General features: G+C 33.9%; 2 protein-coding genes across 2 annotated transcripts; both read right to left on the reverse strand.

Annotated features, from left to right (window-relative positions):
- LOC104709293 (histone H2B.10-like) lies at positions 6,100-7,605 on the reverse strand. Its single transcript, XM_010425933.1, has 3 exons — positions 7,344-7,605; positions 6,257-6,383; positions 6,100-6,169 (listed from the first exon to the last, which is right to left on the reverse strand). The coding sequence occupies exons 1-3, from the start codon at positions 7,603-7,605 to the stop codon at positions 6,100-6,102; spliced, it is 459 nt and encodes a 152-aa protein (XP_010424235.1).
- On the reverse strand, positions 7,096-9,712 carry LOC104709294 (lysosomal Pro-X carboxypeptidase-like). The gene is made up of 8 exons (XM_010425934.2): positions 9,439-9,712; positions 9,012-9,198; positions 8,626-8,759; positions 8,377-8,486; positions 8,123-8,277; positions 7,970-8,049; positions 7,765-7,831; positions 7,096-7,649 (listed from the first exon to the last, which is right to left on the reverse strand). Exons 1-8 carry the CDS (start codon positions 9,616-9,618, stop codon positions 7,618-7,620), a joined length of 945 nt encoding a protein of 314 aa, XP_010424236.1. The 5' UTR covers positions 9,619-9,712; the 3' UTR covers positions 7,096-7,617.

The raw sequence follows: 11,389 nt of genomic DNA on the forward strand, positions 1-11,389 counted from the left end.
GGTCATAAAACCCTGACCCACTGGCAACACATCCAAAACCCGAGATTAACCCCACCAGCACTCTCTCGAGGTCTACATTCAGTCATTATGTTTATACTCACGTCCTAGACATTGCTTGCTCCCAACTCTTTCACCCTTAGGTCGTAACTTTCGAGCCATACCGATCTCACTCACAGACCACCGTCTTTGAGTTATACCGTCTCACTCTTGTACCATAATCCTCAAGATCTCGGTATCAGAGGAACTAATCTTCTCCTCAGGAGAACATCATCCCCTCTGCCACTCTCGGAGCACACAACCCCTCGAGCTATCGGTATTCTGGGAAAATCACCATCCCCCTAGGAGCAGCAATCCTCAAAGACTATAAACATCTTTCGACCAAAGGTACTTCCCGTGGTACGAGTATAACATTACAATGTTACACCTACCCACTCAACTTCTAATATCCAACTGGATTACCCACCAAACAGAGAAATATCTGCTCCAACTACATATGTCCGTCTATCCGCCTCTCGCGAAGAATCTCGCAGCGGTCATCTACCACTGCTCCATCCTCCTAACATAAGATGGAAAATCCTCAACATCCGTAGCCCTCGGCTGCACCCCGCCACATGCAGTTCAACTTAAGCTTGCACTGGTACCCCTCTCGGTAACCGCTCCAACAGTACGCCAACAGATCCGCCAAGCGATCATCTCGACCTTGGGCTCTACCTGCTCAACCCCACACCTGGGTTCCCAGCATTCACGGCACGCTCACCGGCTAACCCCCTCTGGTCCCTCCTGATTCGCTAGCGACCCTCTGACGTACCTCCTCGTGGAACTCTGGACCACACACTCGCTGTCCTCAGGATCCGCCCGACCATGACCACGACCACGTCCCCGTCCACGACCAACAACTCAAGCACCTTTAACCACTGCACTTCCAAGAACAGAGGCTAACAAGCAATCTTAACATAACATAAAAATACAAAAACCAAAACTCATCGTGGAATCACACTGTAGGCTCGAAGAGGATGTTCTAGGACTTTATGCCACACACAATTGACTAACTCACATAATCAATCAAGACATGCAATCCCAAACATGTACAGCACAAAGCCTAGTAAACCTAAACCTAGAACCATAAGGACTCTGATACCAAACTGAAATGACCTGACCCATTTTTTTTTTTAAATAATAAATAATAATAATAATAATAATAAATAAACTACAACTAGTCGTCCCATATCCACTACCCACCTAACCACAATCACAACCAACAGCGGAAATAAAAAATACCAATAACCAATAAATCTCCAATCCAATAGTAAATAACCAATATTAAACCACAACAATATCCAATAACCAGACAACAGTAAACATAGAACCAGAAACCTAGCAATGTTTTAATGACCCAACTCTGGCAACCTAGCAATGTCAGACAACATCCAATCGAGTCCCTAGAACATCCTCCTCTTCATTGCCTTGATTCTACGATCACACTTTGCCTTTACCTGCACCACAAATACATATTGAGATGCATGAGTATTTGATAAACACTCAGTGAGGCAATCCTCCCATCTACTGGGCTATACACACAAGCAATAAGATCTCTACATGCCATAAACAACAAACAATACAAACAAACCAGGAAATATGCAAAGCATCACGTCATCGTTGTAACTGAAGAAGGGTGTCGACCGATACTAGGTGGTGTCGATCGACACTGACACGTGCTCGACAAAACCCGAACCCTAGTGGTGTCGACCGAAACCTCCACATGGTGTCGATCGACACTCGCTAAAGTTATCGAGCCGTCCTCGCATTGGTGTCGACCGACACCGATGCCGAACATCGTTTTCCTTCGATCAGGAACTCCGAATCTCGCCTCCAATCTTCTCCATTCCGCTTCATGCATCCCTAGAAGCAAAACCCAGCCAAAGCAGCGACGAAATACCATAGAGAAACTCAAAGGAACAACCACATAAGCACCAAAACACACAAAAACTAGAGATCTTAGGTTAGATAAGCCATGGTCATGCACTCACCTTTTTGCAGGAAGATTCAGACCAATAGCAACGAATCCAACCCTCATAGCAAGCTTCTATCTCCTCCTTAGCCTCAAATCTCTCAAGAACAGCCAAGAATCTCACCAATCTCTTCCCAAAAGCTCAAGAACACTTTTTCTCTCTTTGTTTTCTCAAAAACGGCGTGAGACAAAACAAAACATGACCTAGGTCGTTTTCTCCCTTTAATATCTCGGTTCAATGGTTTTTCTTAAACCAAACCAAACCAAATCGATCAATAAATCAATCTGGTCGAACCAGAAACAATTGGTGTCGACCGACACCACACTTGGTGTCGATCGACACCCATCCCCAAAACGCAAAATTTTGGTTCACGGATGTTACAATATAATTTCGTTGAATTATAAAATCTAAAAACCCTATTTCATTTTTTATAAATCCAAACTCACATATAATTTTCTTAATAAAAAATATACATATTTTGTTTTCTTAATTTATTTTACTTTTTCTATTTAAATTTGATTTATTTTTTAAATATAATATGACATACATATTGTTGTAGTTTGATTAGATGATGAATATGATTTAATAATAAGTATTCACCCTTAATTCTTCCTCAAATTTCAACAAATAATTGAGGAGGATATGCAAGCCAGCGAGGTAACAAGATAGAACAAAAAATCGATATCAAACCCTAGAAAATTGATCTTATATCGATTTTTTGTTTTTCCTAACCTTCAAGGGCTGTTAATTTTTTCTTTTTTTTGGTAGTATGGATGCATCTGGGAACGAGTCAAAGACCGACAAAGTGTTGGAAAGCCTTTTTGAGATTATGGCTGTGGCGACTGCAATTCTCAGCCAAATGAGTGATGAAGAATTGGTGGCATTGAAGAGCGTGGTTAACAATCCTCTGAATAAAGTGATTGTTGAACATAGTGCGAGAGAAATCTGAGCAGTCATAAAGATGTTATCTGTTTTATTGCTTTTTAACTACTTTGTTATGTTCATGAGGTTGAAATTAAATATTATGCCTTAAGTTAGTAGTGGATTCTGTGATTTGTAATAAATATCATATGACCTAAAGAGTTTTATTGATTTAACTCTTTGATGAGTCCAATGTTGTTTCAGTTTGCACTTTTTTCGCTCAGAAAAGTCTTTAAGAAAATTACACAATCGGCGGGTAGGGTTTGAAATTACAACATCTCAGTATTTTTTTTGAATTTTTTTTTTTTGGTAAGCTTGATTGATTGGTGTTTGAATCATATTTTGGATAGTGGTACTGAGATATATGAGGTACTTGATGAGTTTGGCTAAGAGTTTACAGTAGCAGATCCCTTCGAGAGGGTTTTCCATTACCTACAGCTTCTCACCTCTGATCTGAGTACCTGCTCCTGGACGAGTTGTATGAACTGAGAGAACTCCTTCTGAAGGTGGTGGCAGAAAACAACAATCTTGGTGACTGAGAGACCATATTACCATTTGTTTGGGATGTGAAAAATTTAGAAATTTATTTGATGAACCTATGAACACTCAAATGTATTTGAAATAAAATTCGATTAAATGTTATAATTACGTTTTTGAATTTGATTTTTTTTTAATTTGCAATAGATTTGCAATAACTCTTGCAATTCCGTCGCAAATCTCTTGAAGCTTTGCAATGGATACTGTCATCGGAAAACCGTCGCAAATTTGCAATAGATTTGCTAGGAATTTTAATTTATCTCGTAAATTCCTCGCAAATTTGCGACGGATTTCCGAGGACTCACTCCCTCGCAAATTTGCGACGGATTTCCGGGGATCCACTCCCTCGTAAATTTGCGACGGATTTCTGGGAATCCACTCCCTCACAAATTTGTGAGGAATTTGCTAGTAATTTTATGTTTGTAGCAAATGCCTTGCAATTCTATCGCAAATTTGCTTGGGATAATTTTCCTCGCAAATGTTCCTAGCAAATTGATTCTTTTCTTGTAGTGAAGTAGTTAACTTGTCTTTTTTTAGGTGGTGTAAAATACAATTCAACAGTGTGTTAAATATATAACCAATCCTTATGTTTTGAATGCTTGTTTGGATAGTCATATTGATGAGCAATTTGTGTGTGTGCGTCTCTCTCTCTCTCTAGATTTTTAAGAATACCAGACTTCATTCTGAAGTGCAAGTAGAACATTTTCTAGACGATGCAAGAGTTTTACAAAGTTTGGTAATAAATCAAGAGTTAGAATTTTACTTGGCCATAAATCAGAAGAAATGAGTAACTGTTCTTAGCCTTGGCCTGTGGTTTTTGTCTCAGAGCAGTAAGAGATGGGTTGATGCGTTCTGTTTGTTATATTTGTTGACTAGAGCAGACATAGATGGATGAAGCTCATCTTTGGGATAAGACTACCGGGAACCAAAACCAGAACAAGAAGGGGAAACAAGGTTTCTCTATTTCCGCTGGTAGGTCAATTATCCTTAGTTTTTCTATTCCATTTTGCATTTTACTTCTTTCGTTTCTATTTTGCAATTTCACTTAGGTTGTTAGAATAAACCCCAATCTTTATTTGCTTAGCTTAACACTTTTGTGTATTCTTAGTGCTTTAGATCTCTAGTTTTCTGTGGATTTGACTCTGAAGTGCTATAAACGATAGCCATTAGATTGTGGCTTATGGATCTAGAGGAGATTATAAATTGATTGAAAAACTCTTAATCAAAGATAATACATAAATATAAAAATTGTTTTTGCTCTTTAATTTATACGAGCATAATGTGGTTCTTAAGTGTCTACAATAGAGATGCTTTAATTAAAATGTATAACTTTAAACTAATACAGTTTGATATATGTTTTTTTGTCATTGTTTGATGTATATTTTTATTAAAAGCTCACTAAAGTTTTAAGATGTTATAAAATGTTTAAAACCAAAAAAGGCAAAATAAATAGAGAAAAAAGAGTTTATATTTTACATTAGCTTATGTGATGTTTTCTGTTAACTACAAAAGAGAACATAATAAAATTGTGCTAATACTTCTCCTACATCTACAAAAAAAAATTATAATTATATGTAACTACGATTTATGCTATATGTAAAAGCACGTAACAATCCAAGAATCATTTTGCATTTGTTCTTTCAGATATTTTTGGAATATTTAGTTTACATGACAGTATTGTAGTTAAACTTTCTCAAGTATCTTTAGTAATCCGAACAAATAGAAACAAGAAATTTATATATTTTCTCATATATCATAAATATTTTTTTTTTAAACTTGGCATTTACATACTACCAACAAAAAAATACTTGATATTTACATACTACCAACAATTCATGATTCTTTAATTTACCCAAAACATGTGAGAACGTGAAGAGACAATCAAAATATTGATCTTGATATAAGACTTGCGTTGAAAGTTGAAACCAATAAACCAGAGTTAGAATATCAAAAAACTTTGGTGAAAATTAAACAGGAAAAATCTCTAACACATATTTGCGATTTATAAACAAATTTATAAATTAATGTAGGCAAATTTACAAATTTAAATAGTTTCGTTGAAAATTCATCGATATTCCCACCAATCATGATACTCGACGATCACAAACACAACTTCCTTTTTAAATACGCTACAGAATTTTCATTCTTGTTTATAGCAAAAAGAAATCTAGATACCATTAGATACAAAAAATAACATAAACTGTTTAATAACTTGCTTTTTTATTGCAATTACCATGCAATATAACATTTTGTATAACTCAGGAAACTCAGTGTAAAATTGATCAATCTATTTGAATTTAATTTTGTTTTTTTCTTGTTTTGGCCTTTGGTGATGCCGAAGAATTAAGAATACCTTGACGTGTGTTCATGTGGATTAACAAAAGAGAGAAAGACACAAACAAGCTAGCATTAACATCTAAACAAATTCTTGTAATAAAAACCAGTCATAAACCCCACATTAATAGCATTTTACACAACAAGACTAAACGAATTAGAGAACATGGGTAAAAGCAAATCTGTTATGGTTGGATTACCTATCCAGGGGTGCGTTGATTTATTACATCAGTCACATCCTTCAAAGCATCCAAGCACTGAATGCGCACAGCGGCCGTCATTTCAACCATACTTGTTCCTACCTCATGTAACTACCAAGTGGGACGGGATCTTCTTTCTCATTGTACCCAAACTGTTGCATAATGAGTCTACACCACCAAATCACAAAAATATAGAGTAAAACAAAAAACAAAAAAACCAAAATTACACTAATAAACAACCTAGAATTAGCTTACCCAGGAAGAACAGAAGCATGGTGGTGCCTATCTCCGTCAGGAAAGACCACAAATGCATCAACATTGTAACCAGAATTTGAGTGAAGGAAAGTATGAGTCCTTGCCACACGCTCGTTATTATCCATAGCTAGGACGAGAAACGGAAAACATCTTAGAATTATTTAGAGGGTTGGACTTGTGTTCTTAGATCGAGCTTTCCGATCTATACGGAGGTGGACTTTAAAGAAGGAAGGAGATTGATGAATTTTTAGTCATTTACATATAGTTTTTTTTTTTAATAGTTTTCGTAAAAATCAACGATATTCCCAACAATCATGATACTCGACGATCACAAACACAACTTCTTTTATAAATATGCTATAAAATTTTCATTCTTGTTTATAGCAAAAGAGAAATTTAAAACCATTAAATACAGAAATTAACATAAATTGTTTCACATAACTTTGAAATTTTCACTTGAAGTATGTGATAGACGCGGAGAGAATCATGTATCTACGTACCATTTATCTTTTGCAAGAAAAAAATCAAAAAGATGATCAAAATATTTTTTTGAGTTGATTAAATAATTTAAATCAATAAACTATCTAAATTGGAATTCTGAAGCAAAATATAAATTTTATAATATATACTAATTAACTTTAATGTATGCTAATTTTAGTTATTGCATAATTTGCATCTTCATCTTACGATCATATTCTGACTCATTTTCATTTATCAACCACCTATAGATAATTACTTACTTGATATTCTAATCCATTTATCAACCACCTATAGTCTCTAGATTACACATCATTCATTGATATACATGTGACATGAATCTATAATAGGCTAGACATAAATACAAGACTTATTCAAATTTGAATCTATTAAAAACCAAAAACTTATTCTAACGTTAAGTATTCGATCTTGTAATTTCAAACCAATAAAGCTTGTTTCGTTCTATTAATTTGTTCTAATAACTATATTCATGTGATCATACGCCATAGTACCCTGAGTCATTTGATCGGGGTAAAAAAGATTTTAGCAGAGGAGAAAAGAATGGTTTTTAATTTTTTAGTTTGTATTATTGTTATTAATCCAAACGGACAAATATCGTTGATGAAACTGTTCATGATTGCCATGGCTTTGCTCGAGATCCCGATGTCTGGGTGGACTTGTTTCAGCACCTTGGAGATGTAGATCTTGTAATTCTCCACGTTCTTTTTCGATCTCTTTTTAATTTTCTTGTCTCCGTCGACGGCTGGCTCCTTGGGGAGTTTCTTGCGGGCTTTTGGTTTCTTCTCTGCCGCCGCCGCGGTTTGGGTCGCCGGAGTTTTCTCCGCCGGTTTTCTTCTCTGCAGATGTGTCATGTTTATGAATGCCTATGCACTCGACATACCTGCATGATGGAAATCTTGGAAAAGAAATATATGGAAAAGAAAAAACTCATAAGTTTCGCACACACATTCCATTATATATATCTAATATCTGATAGCTCATCTTAAAAAATTATGGATAAAAAAAATTACCTGATTTCATTTGAAACATAGAATCTTCTTTGTTGTATCCGATTGGCATAACGATTTCGCTGCAAACCTGTATAATAATAGTGTTTGCATCTTTAACTCATGAACTAGTTGGACGAGTGTTCGTTAATAAAAAAGAATTATTCATGTACATATATATTAGCTATTAGCTAGTTTTTATTTTATTTTGTGAGAGAATTTTTTTTACCTGCCATCCCCATGCCCTGTCACTGTTTGTGAGCTGACCAAAACCATAACAAGGTTTTTTTCCCGTAACAGCAACCACACCTGCGGAAAAGAAACTCTTGTGAAACCTCATCATCAAGCTTAACTATTAACAGAAGGAAAATAAACAAATCACCTGCGAAGATCTGGTCTAGAAGGGTGTTTGGTGGGCTCGTGTTAATAGCCTCGCACATGCTGGCAACCGAATACACATTATTGTTGTATTGAGCTGCCCCGGCGTATACGTAACTCAAAAAGCTTTTAAGTTCAAAAGTGTCGTTCAAAGGACTAATGAATCAACATAAGAAACAAAATTAATTAATTATTGAATTGATAGATTATTACTCATAATTATATACTGTATATCAAATTAGGATAATCTTTTATTTGCAAAGCTTGAAATTCTTGCTGAGGATTGACAGACCGTTGGGTTTGGCAGCAATCCTGTCTATTTCATCCCAAGATTTACGTATCTTGTCATGACATTTCTGACTCGTTTCCTTTGGGAACAAAAGAAAAAAAATGTAAGTGATGCATATTGTTGACAGCATAATTATTGAAATTTATTAATCAGATAGATATTGAAACATAAGTAATGCATACTGTTGACCGTATAATTATTGAAATATTTTTACTTACTTTGAAGACTTTGGATACTACATAGAAGTAACTGTGTTTTGGACATGTTTCTTCAAAATAGAGAAGAGGGGCTGACGATGCTAAAGCCCCAAGCGCTATGTGTGGGTATTTGAGTTTAAACCAAGCTGCTAACACTTTCAAAATATAGAAAATCAAACAATTATATATCGATATAACGAAAGAGGCATGAAACATTAATTAAAAAAAGTTCATATTTTATTCTAAAATTATTAATATTTATGTCAATAACTTTCTAGTAATCGATTATTAAAAGTTATTTTTTTTGTTTATAATATCTAAAAACAAATATGTATGGAACTATGGAAACAAATATTTTGATCTATAATCTATGATGTAAACTGTATAGTGGTAAACGGTAAACTTACTTCCACCGTAGGATCCACCAATAACTATTATCGGACTGTGTTTTGCCGAATATGACTCCTTAATATGCAGAAGAATTAGAGTATAATCCGCTAGGGCTTGGGCAATATTTAAGTAGCCTAAGGTTTTGGCGCTCTTTAGGGTTTTTTCCGCTGACCCAAATGGCATTGTTTTGCCATAAAACCTATGCTGCATTCCACATTAAACAAAATTAGGTCTAAAAGGTAATTTTTCTGTTAGGCTAAGATATATGTAACCAAATATCTAAAATCAATTTCCCTAACTAATTTCCCTGTGACAGATAATATATATATATGTATATATTATAACTCTCGTTAAATAAAAGATTATATTGTTTTAGGCTGATTTTATAACGCTTTGGTTTTTTTTTTGTTTCTTTTCTTGTTCTCAAAAATCTGATATACCAACCTCTATGTAGACGGTGAGGGCTTTGAAATGAGGAGCGTTATCTTCGATGAAGCCAATACTGCCCAAATCGTAGTCCATTGAAGATTCCGCTCCAAGATAAGAAGCTAGGATAGGTGCATGCATTGCATTTTCCACCTTCCCAATACTTGGATTGATCGCATATCTTTGACGAAACTTCATGTTACTTCATGTTACTTAGATGGGGGTGAAAATGGATTATGCATGGTTTGTTTTGAAGAAGAAATTAGATTCGAAGAGAGGCGAAGAAACTATATTGATTTGATGTTAGTGTGTATGTGAATATACGTTGATGTTATATTTATTATATCTCTAATCTTTGTTGCACGTACACGTTTTGGAATAAATAATAATAATATCAATATTTATTTTTATTTTTAACGGCTGTCACTATGTCAGCCATCTAACTTTCATTACCAAAACTAGGATATGTATATTCTTGTCACTCGTTAACATTTTCGTGTTAATGTTAGGTTGGCTATTGTACCGTTAATTAAGATTGTGACTAGTAGGTGTAAGTGATTGATTATACATCAATTTCCAATTGAAGTATGTGACGCATGCAGAGAGATAATCATGGATTTACGTAATCTACGATTCGTTTACCTTTTGCGAGAAAAAAAAAATCAAAATGTTTTTTTTTTGAGTTGATTAAATAATCCAAATCAAGAATTAAACTACCTAATTGGAATACTGAAGCAAAATATGATTTTTATATTATATGCAAATTAACTTAAGGGTATGCTAATTTTAGTTATTGCATCTTCGACTTACTTCATATTCTGACTCATTTATCATTTATCAACCACGTATAATAATTACTTACTTCATATTCTAATCCATTTATCAACCACCTTTAGATTACACACCATTCATTGATATGCATGTGACATGAATCTATAAAAGGCTAGACACAAATACAAGACTTATTCAAATTTAAGTTTCTAACGTTAGATATTGGATCTTGTAATTTCAAACCAATAAAGCTTGTTTCATTCTCTTGCTGCCACTCTTTTTTTGGGACAAAAGTGGGGTTCACCCTATACCTATATTCTACTAAGTAGCATTTCAACGATAATGACCATATGCTACCTCCTAACACTATGTAACTATATATAAGGTAATAGATTATATACATTTATCACTGATTTTACATGTGACATCCGTTAGGTAATAATTAAGAGATGTGTCAAAGAAATAAGCAGCCTAAGATTTGTTGTTGAATGAGTTTTTGATGAGGTAACCTTTGATTTGTAAGTTATCACTTAATATGCCACTAGATAGCATTATCTATAAAAATGGTCCTCAAATTAATTTATATCAGATTTAAACTTAGTCCTACTTCAATATGATGAAATAATATCTATTATTAATTTAAACTTACAAATAATATCTATTATTTATACTGTTCAATAATTTCTTCTCTTTTGTAGATCGAAATTTTATATCATAAAGAAACTAGTGTGCAACCTATAAAACAAGTGTTTTAAATTAAAAATCTAATACATAGAAAACTGAATTTAGAAATCATACATCAAGATATCACTTTTAAAAGTTTAGAAATATAATAATTTGAAGACTTTATGCACGACGTTTAAAATTCTAATATGTTCGTGAACATTCTTTTCAACCATGCATAAATTCATTTGGGCATGCTGTGTCAGTGCATTTTTCTATTTTTAGGATGTAGATCGAAAAGTATATGTTTTTTTCTTTTCAAAAGAACATAGTTGTTCATTTCTTCGTTTTCAACCAATTAGAATCTTCTATATATTATTTTATTTAATAAATAAATCAAACTTAAATTAAAAAGCAAAGCAAATTAAAGAAACAAATTATGTATACTTTTAATTAAAGAAAGTTAAATATTGGCTTGGTTTAGATTTTACAATTAAAACAAAATTATGTGTTGGTTTGGGTTTACAAATAAGAT

This window comes from Camelina sativa, chromosome 8 (assembly GCF_000633955.1).
Source record: "Camelina sativa cultivar DH55 chromosome 8, Cs, whole genome shotgun sequence".
In the NCBI taxonomy this organism is placed as follows: domain Eukaryota; kingdom Viridiplantae; phylum Streptophyta; class Magnoliopsida; order Brassicales; family Brassicaceae; genus Camelina; species Camelina sativa.

Excerpts from the sequence above, each read along its gene's own strand:
- LOC104709294 (XM_010425934.2), bottom strand. The coding sequence starts at position 9,618 with ATGAAGTTTCGTCAAAGATATGCGATCAATCCAAGTATTGGGAAGGTG. Across the intron at positions 8,487-8,625 it reads TAGTATCCAAAGTCTTCAAA|GAAACGAGTCAGAAATGTCA; the intron begins GTAAGTAAAAAT and ends TTGTTCCCAAAG. Across the intron at positions 7,832-7,969 it reads ACAGGGCATGGGGATGGCAG|GTTTGCAGCGAAATCGTTAT; the intron begins GTAAAAAAAATT and ends ATTATTATACAG.
- LOC104709293 (XM_010425933.1), bottom strand. The coding sequence starts at position 7,605 with ATGACACATCTGCAGAGAAGAAAACCGGCGGAGAAAACTCCGGCGACC. Across the intron at positions 6,384-7,343 it reads CAGTTTCATCAACGATATTT|CTATGGATAATAACGAGCGT; the intron begins GTCCGTTTGGAT and ends TTCTCGTCCTAG. Across the intron at positions 6,170-6,256 it reads CATGCTTCTGTTCTTCCTGG|ACTCATTATGCAACAGTTTG; the intron begins GTAAGCTAATTC and ends TTGGTGGTGTAG.